This window comes from Oncorhynchus tshawytscha, unplaced genomic scaffold (assembly GCF_018296145.1).
Source record: "Oncorhynchus tshawytscha isolate Ot180627B unplaced genomic scaffold, Otsh_v2.0 Un_contig_6808_pilon_pilon, whole genome shotgun sequence".
NCBI classification, from domain to species: domain Eukaryota; kingdom Metazoa; phylum Chordata; class Actinopteri; order Salmoniformes; family Salmonidae; genus Oncorhynchus; species Oncorhynchus tshawytscha.
Window position 1 is genome coordinate 105,001 of NW_024609419.1, and position 20,321 is coordinate 125,321.

Below are 20,321 nucleotides of genomic sequence, written 5' to 3' on the forward strand. Positions count from 1 at the left end.
GAACCAACCCCTAGTCCCTACTGTCCAGAACCAACCCCTAGTCCCTACTGTCCAGAACCAACCCCTAGTCCCTACTGTCCAGAACCAACCCCTAGTCCCTACTGTCCAGAACCAACCCCTAGTCCCTACTGTCCAGAACCAACCCCAGTCCCTAACCAGAACCAACCCCTAGTCCCTACTGTCCAGAACCAACCCCTAGCCCCTACTGTCCAGAACCAACAGTCCCTACTGTCCAGAACAAACCCCTAGCCCCTACTGTCCAGAACCAACCCCTAGTCCCTACTGTCCAGAACCAACCCCTAGTCCCTACTGTCCAGAACCAACCCCTAGTCCCTACTGTCCAGAACCAACCCCTAGCCCCTACTGTCCAGAACCAACCCCTAGCCCCTACTGTCCAGAACCAACCCCTAGTCCCTACTGTCCAGAACCAACCCCTAGTCCCTACTGTCCAGAACCAACCCCTAGTCCCTACTGTCCAGAACCAACCCCTAGTCCCTACTGTCCAGAACCAACCCCTAGTCCAGAACCAACCCCCCTACTGTCCAGAACCAACCCCTAGTCCCTACTGTCCAGAACCAACCCCTAGTCCCCCCTACTGTCCAGAACCAAGCCCCCTCCAGCCCCTACTGTCCAGAACCAACCCCTAGCCCCTACTGTCCAGAACCAACCCCTAGCCCCTACTGTCCAGAACCAACCCCTAGCCCCTACTGTCCAGAACCAACCCCTAGTCCAGAACCAACCCCTAGTCCTGTCCCTACTGTCCAGAACTAACCCCTAGTCCCTACTGTCCAGAACCAACCCCTAGTCCCTACTGTCCAGAACCAACCCCTAGTCCCTACTGTCCAGAACCAACCCCTAGTCCCTACTGTCCAGAACCAACCCCTAGTCCCTACTGTCCAGAACCAACCCCTAGTCCCTACTGTCCAGAACCAACCCCTAGTCCCTACTGTCCAGAACCAACCCCTAGTCCCTACTGTCCAGAACCAACCCCTAGTCCCTACTGTCCAGAACCAACCCCTAGTCCCTACTGTCCAGAACCAACCCCTAGTCCCTACTGTCCAGAACCAACCCCTAGTCCCTACTGTCCAGAACCAACCCCTAGTCCCTACTGTCCAGAACCAACCCCTAGTCCCTACTGTCCAGAACCAACCCCTAGTCCCTACTGTCCAGAACCAACCCCTAGTCCCTACTGTCCAGAACCAACCAGAACCTAGTCCCTACTGTCCAGAACCAACCCCTAGTCCCTACTGTCCAGAACCAACCCCTAGTCCCTACTGTCCAGAACCAACCCCTAGTCCCTACTGTCCAGAACCAACCCCTAGCCCCTACTGTCCAGAACCAACCCCTAGTCCCTACTGTCCAGAACCAACCCCTAGTCCCTACTGTCCGGAACCAACCCCTAGTCCCTACAATTGTGGAGATCTGAGAGTGATTGATGGGTGGTGACATGGTGTGAGATCCACCTTACCCTCTTGGTGGAATTTTGGTTCTATTGCTTACACCTGTCCAATCCTCTCAGATCTCCACAAGTGTCTAGAGGTAGGGGCTAGGGGTTTCTTCTGGACAGGACCACACAACCCTCCAGGTGTGGGGTGGACCTATAACACGACTTGAGCCATTGGTTGGATATTTCATTCCATTGCTATACACACACAACCGGATTTGCACAGGTGTAAGCTGGACACACCCGTGGCACCCTGATCAGACAGGTCTGGGTAGCTGGAGACCTGCTATAAACAGTGAAAGGATATATTTAAATGTGTACTATTCACACCCTTGTGTCATTACAGCTAGGTAGATGTGCAACCACTGACTAACCATAGCTAGGGGAATATCTCTAGTCTCGCAATAGATACTGTTGATTTGGCTGGATATCATCATTTAATAAGATGGCCAATGGTTAGCTAGGTAGCTAGGATACATCAGACAGCGAACCATTTACAGTAACAGCAGTTCATTCATTAAAAGTCAATGCACACTAAATCTAATGCAGAAATCGTACTTGATCATGGCACTGTGGAACGGTACGGTCAGCTATTAATCAATTAAATCATAGATAATAGAACAGTTGGGTCAGAAGCGTGAACTCTTACTTTGAAAGGACAGTAAATATTGGCTGTGAACTTAACCAATGACAAGCATTCCACATTTAACCTGACCCACATGGGAAAATTGAAAAAATCAAGTTGTTATTTTATTGCTTTATATGCAAAAACTAAAGACAAATAATTTTTTCTATTTCTATTTCAAATCAAAAACAAAAAAACAAGTCGTTTTCACGATCCAGGTCTTCTCTATCTCTGTAATTTAATATAATGTAACTGGTCCAGAGTGTCTTCTATCTCTGTAATGTAATGTAACTGGTCCAGAGTCTCCTCTATCTCTGCAAGGTAATGTAACTGGTCCAGAGTCTCCTCTATCTCTGCAAGGTAATGTAACTGGTCCAGAGTCTCCTCTATCTCTGTAATGTAATATAATATAACTGGTCCAGAGTGTCTTCTATCTCTGTAATGTAATGTAACTGGTCCAGAGTCTCCTCTATCTCTGTAATGTAATGTAACTGGTCCAGAGTCTCCTCTATCTCTGTAATGTAATGTAACTGGTCCAGAGTCTCCTCTATCTCTGTAATGTAATGTAACTGGTCCAGAGTCTCCTCTATCTCTGTAATGTAATGTAACTGGTCCAGAGTCTCCTCTATCTCTGTAATGTAATGTAACTGGTCCAGTCTCCTCTATCTCTGTAATGTAACTGGTCCAGAGTCTCCTCTATCTCTGTAATGTAATGTAACTGGTCCAGAGTCTCCTCTATCTCTGTAATGTAATGTAACTGGTCCAGAGTCTCCTCTATCTCTGTAATGTAATGTAACTGGTCCAGTCTCCTCTATCTCTGTAATGTAATGTAACTGGTCCAGAGTCTCCTCTATCTCTGTAATTTAATATAATGTAACTGGTCCAGAGTGTCTTCTATCTCTGTAATGTAATGTAACTGGTCCAGAGTCTCCTCTATCTCTGTAATGTAATGTAACTGGTCCAGAGTCTCCTCTATCTCTGTAATGTAATGTAACTGGTCCAGAGTCTCCTCTATCTCTGTAATGTAATGTAACTGGTCCAGAGTCTCCTCTATCTCTGTAATGTAATGTAACTGGTCCAGAGTCTCCTCTATCTCTGTAATGTAATATAATGTAACTGGTCCAGAGTCTCCTCTATCTCTGTAATGTAATGTAACTGGTCCAGAGTCTCCTCTATCTCTGTAATGTAATGTAACTGGTCCAGAGTCTCCTCTATCTCTGTAATGTAACTGGTCCAGAGTCTCCTCTATCTCTGTAATGTAATGTAACTGGTCCAGAGTCTCCTCTATCTCTGTAATGTAATGTAACTGGTCCAGAGTCTCCTCTATCTCTGTAATGTAATATAATGTAACTGGTCCAGAGTCTCCTCTATCTCTGTAATGTAATGTACCTGGTCCAGAGTCTCCTCTATCTCTGTAATGTAATATAATGTAACTGGTCCAGAGTCTCCTCTATCTCTGTAATATAATGTAACTGGTCCAGAGTCTCCTCTATCTCTGTAATGTAATGTAACTGGTCCAGAGTGTCTTCTATCTCTGTAATGTAATGTAACTGGTCCAGAGTCTCCTCTATCTCTGTAATGTAATGTAACTGGTCCAGAGTCTCCTCTATCTCTGTAATGTAATGTAACTGGTCCAGAGTCTCCTCTATCTCTGTAATGTAATGTAACTGGTCCAGAGTCTTCTCTATCTCTGAAATGTAATGTAACTGGTCCAGTACCTTCACTCTGGTCCAGAGTCTTCTCTATCTCTGTAATATAATGTAACTGGTCCAGTACCTTCACTCTGGTCCAGAGTCTTCTCTATCTCTGTAATGTAATATAACAGGTCCAGTACCTTCAATCTGGTCCAGAGTCTTCTCTATCTCTGTAATATAATGTAACTGGTCCAGTACCTTCACTCTGGTCCAGAGTCTTCTCTATCTCTGTAATGTAATGTAACTGGTCCAGTACCTTCACTCTGGTCCAGAGTCTTCTCTATCTCTGTAATATAATGTAACTGGTCCAGTACCTTCACTCTGGTCCAGAGTCTTCTCTATCTCTGTAATATAATGTAACTGGTCCAGTACCTTCACTCTGGTCCAGAGTCTTCTCTATCTCTGTAATATAATGTAACAGGTCCAGTACCTTCACTCTGGTCCAGAGTCTTCTCTATCTCTGTAATGTAATGTAACTGGTCCAGTACCTTCACTCTGGTCCAGAGTCTTCTCTATCTCTGCGTAGGTCCTGGACGTCTGCTCCTGTGTTGACTTGTTCATCTGGGTCTCTATCAGGTGGACGATGTCCATCCGGTTGATCTTGGTCAGCCTCTTTATCAGGCTCTCCTCTGCTGGACAAAAGATAACACATATTAGTAAAGTAACAATCATAATAATAATAATAATAAATAATCCTTACTTATTTCACTTCTATAGCACTTTTCATTAAACAAAATAATCTTTAAACCAACAACAACAACAACAACAACAACTAACAACAACAACAAAAAGATACAAGAAAAAAGACAATCAATTTAAGAAGACATATTTATCATTCATAAATAGTAAACATAAAAAAAAAAAAACAGTTTTTGCTTTGTCATTATGGGGTATCGTGTTTAGATTGATGAGAAAACAACTAACATTTTAAATCCGTTTTAGAATAAGGCTATAACATATATTTATCCTTCATATATAGATGCAAAATGGCACCCTATTCCCTACATAGTGCACTACTTTTGTCCAGAGATGGATGGTTTCCGTGGTTGAGTCCACAGCTCAGTGCCAAAATGGCACCCTATTCCCTACATAGTGCACTACTTTTGTCCAGAGATGGATGGTTTCCATGGATGAGTCCAGGGGCCGAGTGCCAAAATGGCACCCTATTCCCTACATAGTGCACTACTTTTGTCCAGAGCAGTGCACTATACAGTATAAGGAATAGGGTGTCATTTTGGACATACCCAAGTGAGGCCCAGTAGAACAGATGGCGTCAGGACAGACATACCGGTGGCGTGTTTTCCCTCTCTCTCAGCCCAGCGCTGCAGCAGGGCGTGGCTCTGCTCCTGTAGAGAGTTAGGGTTCTCCGTCCTCACTTCCTGGATCTCATCCTCGTTGAACTCCAGCTCCCTCGCCAGCTCTGAGACACACGGGGGGACGACGACACTGAGGTTACGTCCTAAACAGTACCCTTAATACAGTACCCTTATTCCCTAAGTAGTGGGTACCCTTATTACAGTACCCTTATTACAGTACCCTTATTCCCTACATAGTGGGTACCCTTATTACAGTACCCTTATTCCCTACATAGTGGGTACCCTTATTACAGTACCCTTATTCCCTACATAGTGGGTACCCTTATTACAGTACCCTTATTCCCTACATAGTGGGTACCCTTATTACAGTACCCTTATTCCCTACATAGTGGGTACCCTTATTACAGTACCCTTATTCCCTACATAGTGGGTACCCTTATTACAGTACCCTTATTCCCTACATAGTGGGTACCCTTATTACAGTACCCTTATTCCCTACATAGTGGGTACCCTTATTACAGTACCCTTATTCCCTACATAGTGGGTACCCTTATTACAGTACCCTTATTCCCTACATAGTGGGTACCCTTATTACAGTACCCTTATTCCCCACATAGTGGACAACATTTAACCAGTGTTCCAACAGCTTTTCACTCCTATTTCATACATACCTTCTACACCAGGTAAACACCACCTGGATAACTTACCTGTCCAGCTGAACCCCAGCAGGTCTGCAATGATAGCCAACGTCTCCTCTTTCCTGTCTGCATCGTCGTGCCAATCCACTACGAACACCACCACGGACAGAGGTTACGCACAGGTCATCACAGCTCAACAGCAGCGCGGTAACAACGCTGAGGCTACGTCCCAAATGGCATCATATTCACTTTACATTGCACTACTTTAGACCACAGGGCCCATAGGGAATAGGTTGCACTACGTTGGACCACAGGGCCCATAAGGAATAGGGTGCACTATGTTAGACCATAGGGGCTATAGGGAATAGGGTGCACTATGTTAGACCATAGGGGCTATAGGGAATAGGGTGCACTATGTTAGACCATAGGGGCCATATGGAACAGGGTGCACTACTTTAGACCAAAGGGCCCATAGGGAATAGGGTGCACTACTTTAGACCACAGGGCCCATAAGGAATAGGGTGCAGTATGTTAGACCATAGGGGCTATAGGGAATAGGGTGCACTATGTTAGACCATAGGGGCCATATGGAACAGGGTGCACTACTTTAGACCACAGGGCCCATAGGGAATAGGGTGCCATTTTGGGCCGCAGACCATAACCCCTCTGAAAATATAACAGTTTAAAACTCTCCAGATATCATGTTGATTATGGGATGGTTTCTAGGTTCTTGGAAGGTACAGATACATTTCAGTAGGTACTGTAACCGGCCTCTATGTTATAGGCTGTGGAGGTCATGGTGCTGATGATGGGTGAAGTATGAAGCAGGGCTGATGTACTGATCCATACTGTTGACTGACAATACCTGCTCTACTCGGACCACCACGACAGTGTATTTGTAGTCGATTAGTACTTAAACGGATGGAAAGACTGTGGCATTCCAAACTCAATGTGGTCATTGTTAGTATAAGGAGTTTCAGTAATGTAGTAGTCTATTAGATGTCCTGAAGTTAATCATGAGTTTTCTCCTAACACATCTAGGTAAGTCAATCTTGAGATTTAATGTACACATACATAGACAATAGACATCTAGACAATCGTCAATAGACACAGACATTTATATGGAAAAGAAACAACACAATACAAGACAACACAGAACAGGACAAGACAACACAGAACAGGACAAGACAAAACAGAACAGGACAAGACAACACAGAACAGGACAAGACAACACAGCACGGCACGAAATGACAAAACAAGACACACAACAGAAAAGTGACAGATGCTTGGTCTTGACTAAGACAAAGAAGGTCTTCCAAGGAGCAGAGAAAGAGAGGAAAGGAAGTGCCAGATTTTTTGGTACCTTGCTTCCGCTCCGTTGTCCGATCATCCCAGATTCGCTGCATCTGAGTTTCTACTGAGTCTTCCCAGATGGGTCTGGACTCAAACACCTCCACCGAGGAAGCTCGAACCCGTGTCTGAGTCGACAAAGCCCTCGTGTCCGGGGCAGATCTGCGAGGCGTTGGTCTGTCATACCTGAAGATAACAGAATCTGGACTGTTGTGATCACCGCTGCTGCTGATGTCGTCGACATCCAGAGAGGATCGGAGGGAAGGCTCTCGTACCTCAGAGCCCTGGTCTCTGTCGGGCTGGGAAGAGGAGGAGGAGTGGGCTGTGGGTTTGTGTTTGCCCATGACAGGGAGTCTGGAGGTGAGAGGTTTGGATTTAGTTGCAGGATGGTCGCTGTCGGAGTGACTCCTGCTGTCTTTGTCAGTTAAGATTTTCTTCCCGGCTCCAAAGTCCTCCTCACACCTCGTCCTCCGGTCCTGAACAAGAGATTCCGCCACTGTTGAGTTCTGCTCAAGGCCGAGGTCTGATTTCATTGAACCAGCTTTGATGGGTATCTTTGATTTGAAACTGCTTTCATCCTTAGCCACAGTGTCTGCTGAAGTGTAGGACATTGCCAGGACACTAGAGGGTGCAACTGAGATGTCAGACCCTTCCAGGACACTAGAGGTGTCAGACTCTGCCAGGACACTAGGGGGTGCCACTGAGATGTCAGACCCTTCCAGGACACTAGAGGTGTCAGACCCTGCCAGGACACTAGTGGGTGCCACTGAGGTGTCAGACCCTGCCGAGGTGTCATACCCTTGCAGGACACTAGGGGGTGCCACTGAGGTGTCAGACCCTGCCGAGGTGTCACACCCTTGCAGGACACTAGGGGGTGCCATTGAGGTGTCAGACCCTGCCGAGGTGTCATAACCTTGCAGGACACTAGGGGGTGTCACTGAGTCATAATAGCCAGCGGGCATCTCAATGACAGAACCCTGCTCCTCTTCCTCTTCTTCTTCATCCTCAAGGGATGAGTCGGATGATTGGCGGACCTGTTCAGAGTACACAGAGCGGGTGACAAGAGTAGTGGTGGTAAACATCTGAAGTTCAGCTATAGTCGGGTCTGGAGAACCTACCTCTAAGAAGCTTCCCATTTTAGCTTCTAGCAGGGGGAATGTTTCAGCTTTTGGCTCCATTTTGATGGAGGTACTGGGTTTGGCCACTGGTTTCCCCCTCTGATCAGCCTCGGGTAATGGTATAGTCTGGAAGGAGGAGTCAGAATCATCTTTGGTTTGGTCCCCCTTCTGGAGGTGTAGATCACCAACGGCAATAGTCTGTTCTGTTCTGAGAACATCGGGGCTAGCGCAATCTCCAGTGTCCTCGAACAGAACCTGGTCAACTGGGTGTTCTCCTATGTGAAAGAAGGCATAGCCCTCCTCTTCAACGCTCCTCTTTGTCATGTCGATAGCGCCCCCTCTGGTCATCTCAAAGAACTTCCCTTCCTGGAACTGGAAGGGATTGGGGATGCCCCCCTCGGTTGGTGTGCGACCCGGTGAAATGTCAGGGGTACGGCGGTCTTCCACGAGAGCCATCATCCGTCGTTCCTCCGCCTCCACACGTGCTGCGAAGGCTTCGTCGTCATTGTCATCCTCGTTGTCGTCTGACATGGCACTCCATGGGACCAGCTCTCCTTGAACAGGCATGTCTTCGGGATGCATTTCCAACACAGCTGCCTTACCATCCGCATCCTTCACCTCCTTGAAGCTTTCATCGTCGGTGCACAACACCTCTGGTTTGACTGACTGACTTTCACCAGACTGACTGACACTCAACTGTGACTGATCCATCTCCACCTCGTGTGCTTGCATAGCTGATATTACATCTATCTTCTCTTTCTGCTCAGTACGTTCACTGATATTTTCACTGATGTTCTCTGTGGTATATTGTTCTCTTTCAGTGCTTAGTGAACGATATTCGAGGTGCTCAGAGACCTGTTTTCCTGATGGTGAATGTCCTGAGGCACTGTATGGTAGGTGAGCTTCACAGTGAACTGAACTTTCCAACGCAGTTACTGCACCAGGGACTGAGGGTTGGATTTCAGCCACAGTTTCAATTTCAGACTGAAGAGTACCCGTGTCAGTTTTGGGCTTAGATGATTTTGCCTCCCTGTTCATCAGGTCAACGATCGACTGACATTCTTCATAATCCTCAGAGTCTGATAACACAGAGCCGTCTGAGGGTTTCCCGTCTGTCTTCGTTTTGACGTCCTGCTCCATCTCCTCAAAGGTTTTGATCTTGGCGGCCATTTTGAACATCTCCTCCTCTGGGGTGAACTGTCTCTGGCCAGTCTCGCTGCCCTCTATATCCACGTCGTCCATATCATCCTCAGGGTTTGAGCTCAGATTTATGGGCATGGAGAGCCACTCAGGGTCTTCCCCCTTCAATGGGAGGGGACCCTCGCGCTCACCATCCATTTGATAAGTCCGTTTGGAGTAATCCTCATTCTCAATGTTGCTGACGTGCTCCTCACCGAGACAGGCTCTAAGCTGAGAGTAGTAGTCTTCATACACAGCTGTCTTCTTTGTCGCCTGAAAGCCTGTGTCTTGTTTCAGTTCAGTGGGGCTGCTCTCCAGTGAGTCAAGGCAGGGGGAGTCCCCGGTTGAGCTTGGCTCTATAGAGTCAGGGGACTTCCTGGAGGAACCTTCATTCATGACAGGACTGGTCTCCAGAGAATCCCCATGGGAGAGTCGTCTCTCAGGGTGGCTCAGGGCCAAAGGAAAGAGGACCTCTAAGTCTGCAGGTCTGAGGGCCTGACCCACACCGTCTGGACTGTGCACAGCTCCATGATCAGCTGAATCCCTTTCATGGCGCTCTGGTACAACCCAACTAGATTCAGGAGCAATTCTGTCTGCTGAAATTGAGTCTTGTATGTATGGGTTTGAGTATGAAAGTTCTGTAGTTTTGTGGTACGATGGTTTTATCTCTAAATCATCCCAGTCCTCTAAGATGGGTCTTGTCTCAACAGGGACCTGGTCGTCCTCTTCAGAGGCTTGAGCGGGGAGCGCTGAATCAAACGTCCTTTGAAGGTCAAAGGTCACCTTCTTTGAGTCTCTTGAACGTATCACTGTAGTAGCTGAACTTTCTGATGCTTCCCCCCCAGCTGAACAACTCTGCACAAAGTCTTTATCACCGTAGATGACACCGTCCTCCGCGGCTCCTACTTGCACTACATTAACAACATCTCGCTCTGTCACTTTATCTGCAGCGGACCGGTCTACCTGCTCAGTGGAGAACGTGTGGGTTTCCCCTTTGCTCTCCCGTGTAATCACAACCTGTTCAAATCTCTCTTGTACGATGTCGTCCTCCGGTACACCACTGAGATCTACAGGTCTGTCTTCTAGGTAGTGTTCTAAATCTCCACTGAGGAGTGCCTCCATGCCTGATGTATCTTTAACTCCTACAGCTGGTCTGGGCGATGTCTTCCTTTCGATCATGACTTCTTGTAACATCGGCTCCTGAACTGGGTTCAAGATTATCGATTCGGCACCCCGAGAGCCACCATCATCCATGTCTTGCACTTTCCACCAGTCTTCTTTTTCTGTCTCTGTATCTTCTGTAGACATGTCTACCTCCTTTGTGGAGAAAATAAGTGATTGTTGCTTGTCATCCCTGGCAAGGATGGTCTGTTTCAAACTCTGTTGTTGGTCGATGTCATCCTTTGGTGAACCACTATTTACCATACATCTCTGTTCTAGGTAGTGATCCATATCTCCCCTGAGGAGGGACTCCATCCCTGACATATCGCTCACCACTGTAACCAGTCTGGGGGAGGTTTTCCTTTCCATCCTGACTTCTTGTAACAGCGGTTCCTGAACTGTCATCACTTCAGCGCCACAGACAGGTGATGGTCTCTGTTCTAGGTAGTGATCCATATCTCCCCTGAGGAGGGACTCCATCCCTGACATATCTCTCACCACTTTAACCGGTCTGGGGGAGGTCTTCCGTTGGATCGTGACTTCTTGTAACAGAGGTTCCCGAACAGGGGACGGAGTCGCTGATTTGGTTTCTTCGACTAAATCTTCAGTTTCTGGAAAGATTTCTTCATCACCATGAATCACATCTCCTCGTACTTTCATCCCATCCATTCTCTCGGTCTCTTTATAAACTGTGGGCAGGTCAACCTCCTGAGTGGGGAATGTGAGTGGGCTCATCTGTGGGGTGTCTGCTAATCCTTCGTGTTTCTCACTCTCCCCCGTGCTTGAATGGGGAGTCCTGGTTCCTAGGCTAGTCCCGGGAGAGTCCGCTTCGCCTTCATGCTTCAGACTCACAGGGCTTTCATTCCCCACCAGGTTCTCAGCCTTATTGAATAACTCATCCCGCCTGTCTTCGTGCATACAGGGGCTGAACATGAATGTTGGGGTGTCGTTTGGGTGGTCTGCTGGGATCTCCTCCTCGGCTGCTTCAGCCTGGTGGTCGTCATCCCCTATAAAGGAGGTCTGTCTGAACAGCTGGTACTCTGGACTGTCCTCCAGCTCGGCCTTGATGTCAGCGCTAAAGTCCTCAGAGGGTTTCCTGTCCGGGCTGATCTGCATCTCCATAGAAGACTTCCTGTCTGGTCCCATCTCTGGCTCCTCCAGCTGCATCATCTCTATAGAAGACTTCCTGTCTGGTCCCATCTCTGGTTCCTCCAGCCGCATCATCTCTATAGAAGACTTCCTGTCTGGTCCCATCTCTGGTTCCTCCAGCTGCATCATCTCTGTAGAACACTTCCTGTCTGGTCCCATCTCTGGTTCCTCCAGCCGCATCATCTCTGTAGAACACTTCCTGTCTGGTCCCATCTCTGGTTCCTCCAGCTGCATCATCTCTGTAGAAGACTTCCTGTCTGGTCCCATCTCTGGTTCCTCCAGCTGCATCATCTCTGTAGAAGACTTCCTGTCTGGTCCCATCTCTGGTTCCTCCTGCTGTATCATCTCTATATAAGACTTCCTGTCTAGTCCAATCTCTGGTTCCTCCAGCTGCATCATCTCTGTAGAAGACTTCCTGTCTGGTCCCATCTCCTGTTCATCCAGCTGCATCAAATCCGTAGAAGACTTCCTGTCTGGTCCCATCTCTGGTTCCTCCAGCTGCATCATCTCTACAGAAGACTTCCTGTCTGGTCCCATCTCTGGTTCCTCCAGCCGCATCATCTCTATAGAAGACTTCCTGTCTGGTCCCATCTCTGGTTCCTCCAGCTGCATCATCTCTACAGAAGACTTCCTGTCTGGTCCCATCTCTGGTTCCTCCAGCTGCATCATCTCTACAGAAGACTTCCTGTCTGGTCCCATCTCTGGTTCCTCCAGCCGCATCATCTCTATAGAAGACTTCCTGTCTGGTCCCATCTCTGGTTCCTCCAGCTGCATCATATCTGTAGAAGACTTCCTGTCTGGTTCCATCTCTGGTTCCTCCAGCTGAATCATCACTGGGTTGCTGCCTCCATCCTCTGGTAGAGCCCCATCTAGGAGGATCCCTCCGTCCTCTGGTAGAGCCCTGTCTAGGATGATCCCTCCGTCCTCTGGTAGAGCCCTGTCTAGGAGGACCCCTCCGTCCTCTGGTAGAGCCCCGTCTAGGAGGATCCCTCCATCCTCTGGTAGAGCCCTGTCTAGGATGATCCCTCCATCCTCTGGTAGAGCCCTGTCTAGGAGGACCCCTCCATCCTCTGGTAGAGCCCTGTCTAGGATGATCCCTCCGTCCTCTGGTAGAGCCCTGTCTAGGAGGACCCCTCCGTCCTCTGGTAGAGCCCCGTCTAGGAGGATCCCTCCATCCTCTGGTAGAGCCCTGTCTAGGATGATCCCTCCATCCTCTGGTAGAGCCCTGTCTAGGAGGACCCCTCCATCCTCTGGTAGAGCCCTGTCTAGGAGGACCCCTCCGTCCTCTGGTAGAGCCCTGTCTAGGAGGATCCCTCCGTCCTCTGGTAGAGCCCTGTCTAGGAGGATCCCTCCGTCCTCTGGTAGAGCCCTGTCTAGGAGGACCCCTCCGTCCTCTGGTAGAGCCCTGTCTAGGAGGATCCCTCTGTCCTCTGGTAGAGCCCTGTCTAGGATTATGCCTCCATCCTCTGGTAGAGCCCTGTCTAGGAGGATCCCTCCGTCCTCTGGTTGAGCCCTGTCTAGGAAGATCCCTCCATCCTCTGGTAGAGCTCTGTCTAGGAGGACCCCAGATCCCCTAGAGGGATCCCTCCTCTGGTAGACCCCCTGTCTAGGACGATTCCTCCAGTATCTGATAGATCCCGGTCTAGTTGGATCACTCCATCCTCTGGTAGAGCCCTGTCTAGGATGATTCCTCCGTCCTCTGGTAGATCCCTGTCTAGAGGGATCCCTCCGTCCTCTGGTAGAGACCTGTCTAGGAGGATCCCTCCTTCCTCTGGTTGAGCCCTGTCTAGGAAGATCCCTCCATCCTCTGGTAGAGCTCTGTCTAGGAGGATACAACTGTCCTTTGGTAGATCCCTGTCTAGAGGGATCCCTCCATCTCTTGGTAGACCCCTGTCTAGGAGGATCCCTCCGTCCTCTGGTAGAGTCCTGTCTAGGACGATTCCTCCAGTATCTGATAGATCCCGGTCTAGTTGGATCACTCCATCCTCTGGTAGAGCCCTGTCTAGGATGATTCCTCCGTCCTCTGGTAGATCCCTGTCTAGAGGGATCCCTCCGTCCTCTGGTAGAGCCCTGTCTAGAGGGATCCCTCCGCCCTCTGGTAGAGCCCTGTCTAGGAGGATCCCTCCGTCCTCTGGTAGAGCCCTGTCTAGGAGGATCCCTCCGTCCTCTGGTTGAGGCCTGTCTAGGAGGATTTGTCTGTCCTTTGGTAGAGCCCTGTCTAGGAGGATCCCTCCGTCCACTGGTTGAGCCCTGCCTAGGAGGATCCCTCCGTCCTCTGGTAGAGCCCTGTCTAGGAAGATCCCTCCGTCCTCTGGTAGAGCCCTGTCTAGGAGGATCCCTCCCTCCTCCAGTTGAGCCCTGTCTAGGAGGATCTCTCCACCCTCCGGCAGAGCCCTGTCTAGGAGAATCCATCCGTCCTCTGGTAGAGCCCTGTCTAGAGGGATCCCTCCGTCCTCTGGTAGAGCCCTGTCTAGAGGGATCCCTCCATCCTCTGGTAGAGACCTGTCTAGGAGGATCCCTCCATCCTCTGGTAGAGCCCTGTCTAAGAGGATCCCTCCGTCCTCTGGTTGAGGCCTGTCTAGGAGGATTTGTCTGTCCTTTGGTAGAGCCCTGTCTAGGAGGATCCCTCCATCCACTGGTTGAGCCCTGCCTAGAAGGATCCCTCCGTCCTCTGGTAGAGCCCTGTCTAGGTTGATACCTCCGTCCTTTGGTAGAGCCCTGTCTAGGATGATTCGTCCGTCCTCTGGTAGAGCCCTGTCTAGGAGGATTTGTCTGTCCTCTGGTAAAGCCCTGTCTAGGAAGATCCCTCTGTCCTCTGGTAGAGCCCTGTCTAGGAGGATCCCTCCCGTCCTCTGGTTGAGGCCTGTCTAGGAGGATTTGTCTGTCCTTTGGTAGAGCCCTGTCTAGGAGGATTCCCCCGTCCACTGGTTGAGCCCTGTCTAGGAAGATCCCATCGTCCTCTGGTAGAGCCCAGTCTAGAGGGATCCCTCTGTCCTCTGGTTGTATTCTGTTGATGTTAGTCGCTGACTCCTGCAACTGAACCGTAACATGAGTTATCTCAGAGTCTTCAGAGTGGTCCCTTTCTAAGACATGAGTTATCTCAGAGTCTTCAGAGTGGTCTCTTACTAAGATCAGATTTGGTTCATCATCCACCCCTTTGTAATGGAGAGCCAGGACATCACTCTGCGAGCAGAGGATTGTGGAAGTTGGAGTTTCTGATGGCGTATGCTCTGTCGGACTGGTTTCAGCTCTGTAGGTCTCACTGTAGATCACTGCCTCGGAGCTCGATGTGGAGGTTGTGGATGACGTCATGGCTTTGTGCTCGAAGAGCCCCGTTTTGTTCTTGGAAGGATCCTGGCCAGTCTGGAATGCCTTCATCAGCTCCCGGACAGACATCGTCTCCTCCAGCCTCTCCGTCTGAGACCGGGGGGATTTCGGAGATCTGGGAAGCTTAGGAAGATCTGGCATCTGGGGCTCACCCGTCTCCTTTGTGATGGTGATGAAAGTTGTGTTCTGAGGGACTGAAGCCTGTGTAGGCTTTCGCTTACGGCCATCCTCCCCCTCTTCCTCAACCTTCTTTTGCAGAGCTCTCACTCTGTCCTTTATGGATCCAATTGGGGTTTCCACGACCAGGGGCGACACTGGTGGCTCCATGGCTGGTGTTGGTCCAGAAGGCCCAGACCAAGTTTCAGACCCAGACCCGAGCCCAGACTCCCCCAGTACGACATCCCAATCCAGGGTTGCAGTCGGTTTTAACTCAGTCCCGGGCCCCACTCCAGGTCCAGACCCAGACACCCCTACAGGTCCGGACCCAGACACCACTCCAGGCATAGACCTGGGAACCACTACAGGCTCAGACCCAGGAACCACTCCAGGCATAGACCTGGGAACCACTACAGGCTCAGACCCAGGAACCACTCCAGGCATAGACCTGGGAACGACTACAGGCTCAGACCCGGGAACCACTCCAGGCATAGACCTGAGAACGACTACAGGCTCAGACCCGGGAACCACTCCAGGCATAGACTTGGGAATGACTACAGGCTCAGACCCGGGAACCACTCCAGGCATAGACCTGGGAACCACTACAGGCTCAGACCCAGGAACCACTCCAGGCATAGACCTGGGAACGACTACAGGCTCAGACCCGGGAACCACTCCAGGCATAGACCTGGGAACGACTACAGGCTCAGACCCGGGAACCACTCCAGGCATAGACCTGGGAACCACTCCAGGCTCAGACCCGGGAACCACTTCCTGCCTCGGCTCTCCCAGAACAACATCCCCATCAAGGGACTCCTCAGAGCTCATCCTCTCCAGCTCCCCCTCGGAACTGCTGCATCCAGAACGTTCCCTGTCCCTCAACTTCTTCCTGATCGGCTTTTTGATCTCAGGAGGATGGCGTTTGCCTTCCCGCTTCAGAATGACCTGATCTAATCTCTCCTGGACTATGATGTCCTGTAGTGGGCAACTGGTTACGCCAGATCTCTCTTCTAGGTGCTGGTTCACGCCTCCACTGAGGTGAGACACCATACCTGACATATCTCTAACCTCTTTGGTAATTGTGGGAGAGGTCTTCCTCTGAATGCTGACTTCTTGTAGTACCAGCTCCTGAACATCAGAGGGAGTCATGGCTTTGGCTTTAGTCTGAGAGAGAATAACCAACTCCTTGTCCTCCATTTTGGACATCTGCAGTACTTTCTCTTTGTTGTTTGTGAATCTAGTATCTCCCCCTCGTAAAATATCTCCAACCTTCTCCAGATCCTCTTTCACCTGTTCCATGATCTCAAACGGCTCCCCGGGTTCCTCCTCCATCCCTGTCCTTCCTCCTCCTCTTCCTCCTCCTCCTCTTCCTCTATCCGAAGGGCTTGGGTGTTCAGTTTGCTCTGTCGTCAAAATGGCAGACATCTTGATGAGGTCGTGTTTCATATCGGAGACCTCTGAAAGGAGGTCAGGGCTGGCCAGCATGGCTGGGTCTAGCACCTGATTGGTCGGCAGCGTGTAAGTATCTGTCGACTCCGTCTCGTCGTCTTCCATTTTGAAAAAAAAGGAGGAAACCAAACCAAAAGGTGTAAAGAACATAAGGGGAGGATGGAGTGAAGGGGAAGAGAAGACATCGGAAAAAAACGTGGTCAGGGCAGAACATCACAGTATATCTTCTGTTCAAAACAGGGAAAAGGGAAAGCAGCTGGACAATGGGAGAGGAGTGGTTCTCCAGAGGAGCGGGGGACGGGAGATGGGGGGGAGGAGGAGGGAAGCAACAGCAGAAGCGAAGCAAAACAGAAGAGAAACAGAACAGGACGGAGGAAAGATATGGGCAAGAAATAACCTGTCGATACATATTGGTGTGTTTGACTGCACATTCATACACATGAGACAGGAAGTAGTCTAAACACAACAGGAAGTAGTCTAAACACAACAGGAAGGTATAAAAATAAAAATGGGGAGCGACCTGAATACCAGGGTTGGGGTCAATTCCATTTATATTCTAGTCAATTCAGGAAGTAGACTGAAACTCCAGTTCCAAATTCCAATTCTCTTCAATGCTTTTCAATTAGGAAAATGTGGAATTAGAATTTTGCTTTACTTTCTGAATTGACTGTTTGAATTGTAATGGAATTGACGCCCAAACCTGCTGAATATGGAACAATTGGAGGAAGAAAAAAACAGACTGGTTTTACACAAACTAAGATCTCAAGATTGTTTCTCAACATGAAGGGTTCATGTCCACTGAGAAAAGCAAATAGGGAGAAAAGAGCAGAATGTTTCCCGCTAACTGTCAGGAATTCTAAAGTAAATCAAATATAATCAGTAAAACTATATATAAATAAATAAACCTCAGTTAATGTTGTAAATAAATATCTTATCAGTAAAACTATTTATAACTAAATAAACCTCAGTTAATGTTGTAAATAAATATCTTATCAGTAAAACTATTTATAAATACATAAACCTCAGTTAATGTTGTAAATAAATATCTTATCAGTAAAACTATATATAAATACATGTAGATAACCTCAGTTAATTTGTTCATTAAATATCAGTGATCTAAGAAAAGAGATGCCAGTGATATAACAGGCTAATGAATTGATAACAGAAAATATACCAGTGATATAACAGGCTAATGAATTGATAACAGAAAATATACCAGTGATATAACAGGCTAATGAATTGATAACAGAAAATATACCAGTGATATAACAGGCTAATGAATTGATAACAGAAAATATACCAGTGATATAACAGGCTAATGAATTGATAACAGAAAACATACCAGTGATATAACAGGCTAATGAATTGATAACAGAAAATATACCATTGATATAACAGGCAAATGAATTGATAACAGAAAAGGAGAATGAGTGGTAACACGCACATACAAAGACTAACAAACATATACGCACATACACAGACTAACAAACATATACGCACATACACAGACTAACAAACATATACGCACATACACAGACTAACAAACACAGACTCACATACACAGACTCACATACACAGACTCACATACACAGACTCACATACACAGACTCACATACACAGACTCACATACACAGACTCACATACACAGACTCACATACACAGACTCACATACACAGACTCACATACACAGACTCACATACACAGACTCACATACACAGACTCACAGACTCACATACACAGACTCACATACACAGACAGACTAACACAGATGCACATCACAGACTAACAAACAGACTCACAGACTAACAAACAGACTCACATACACAGACTAACAAACACAGACTACACACAGACTCACAACACAGACACATACACAGACTCACATACACAGAACAACACAGACTCACATACACAGACTCACATACACAGACTCACATACACAGACTCACATACACAGACTCACATACACAGACTCACATACACAGACTCACATACACAGACTCACATACACAGACTCACATACACAGACTCACATACACAGACTCACATACACAGACTCACATACACAGACTCACATACACAGACTAACAAACATATACCATATGTATGTGTGAGTCAAGTTATTTCCATGCAGAGCAAAGAAAGTGTTTCAACAACCATGAAAGTAAAATAAGGGAGTGATTGGAGACAAAAAAATAAACTGAAAATTCCCATTATATGAATTCCTTCTTTAAATTAATTCCAGGCAAGCAAAAATCCAGAATGAAATGACGTTTGTTTAACATATTGTCCTAGTACAGTGTGTTTTCGTCAGCCGTCCAAATACATTTAAATAACTGGAGGTTATATATTCACATTGGAAGTGCCATGGCAGATATATGTATTCTCAAGCATTCATACAGTATCTCAAACATTCATACAGTATCTCAAACATTCATACAGTATCTCAAACATTCATACAGTATCTCAAACATTCATACAGTATCTCAAGCATTCATACAGTATCTCAAACATTCATACAGTATCTCAAACATTCATACAGTATCTCAAACATTCATACAGTATCTCAAACATTCATACAGTATCTCAAACATTCATACAGTATCTATTTCAAACAAAAGTATCTCATACAGTATCTCAAACATTCATACAGTATCTCAAGCATTCATACAGTATCTCAAACATTCATACAGTATCTCAAACATTCATACAGTATCTCAAACATTCATACAGTATCTCAAACATTCATACAGTATTTCAAACATTCATACAGTATCTCAAACATTCATATAGTATCTCAAACATTCATACAGTATCTCAAACATTCATATAGTATCTCAAACATTCATACAGTATCTCAAACATTCATACAGTATCTCAAACATTCATACAGTATCTCAAACATTCATACAGTATCTCAAACATTCATATAGTATCTCAAACATTCATACAGTATCTCAAACATTCATACAGTATCTCAAACATTCATACAGTATCTCAAACATTCATATAGTATCTCAAACATTCATATAGTATCTCAAACATTCATACAGTATCTCAAACATTCATACAGTAACTCAAGCGTTCATTCCCTTTGACTTTCTATAGCGTGATGATTATGATGATGATGGTCGAATGGATGAAGGAGGGAGAAACAGAATGGGTATTGGAGAGGAAAGGATGCAACGCATACCAGCCATAGCATAGCGGCCAGGAACCCACAGGTAACTAGACAAGGTTATAGTAATATTATATTACTATAGTATAGTGTTCAGGAACCCACAGGTAACTAGACAAGGTGTTAGTAATATTATGTTACTATAGTATAGTGGTCAGGAACCCACAGGTAACTAGACAAGATTATAGTAATATTATATTACTATAGTATAGTGGTCAGGAACCCACAGGTAACTAGACAAGGTGTTAGTAATATTATATTACTATAGTATAGTGGTCAGGAACCCACAGGTAACTAGACAAGGTGTTAGTAATATTATATTACTATAGTATAGTGGTCAGGAACCCACAGGTAACTAGACAAGGTGTTAGTAATATTATATTACTATAGTATAGTGGTCAGGAACCCACAGGTAACTAGACAAGGTGTTAGTAATATTATATTACTATAGTATAGTGGTCAGGAACCCACAGGTAACTAGACAAGGTTTAGTAATATTATATTACTATAGTATAGTGGTCAGGAAACAGGTAACTA

General features: G+C 47.1%; 1 protein-coding gene across 1 annotated transcript in view; it reads right to left on the minus strand.

Moving 5' to 3' along the window:
• The window catches only part of LOC112239785 (ankyrin-2-like), a gene marked incomplete at its 5' end in the record, with an annotated part of 115,753 nt that overhangs the window by 55,680 nt on the left and 39,752 nt on the right, over positions 1–20,321 (minus strand). Inside the window, 4 exons of the mRNA XM_042315227.1 lie at positions 4,252–4,392; positions 5,052–5,183; positions 5,787–5,864; positions 7,081–16,704. Of these exons, the coding sequence (XP_042171161.1) occupies positions 4,252–4,392; positions 5,052–5,183; positions 5,787–5,864; positions 7,081–16,704 (9,975 nt within the window). The remainder of the gene's footprint in view (positions 1–4,251; positions 4,393–5,051; positions 5,184–5,786; positions 5,865–7,080; positions 16,705–20,321) is intronic.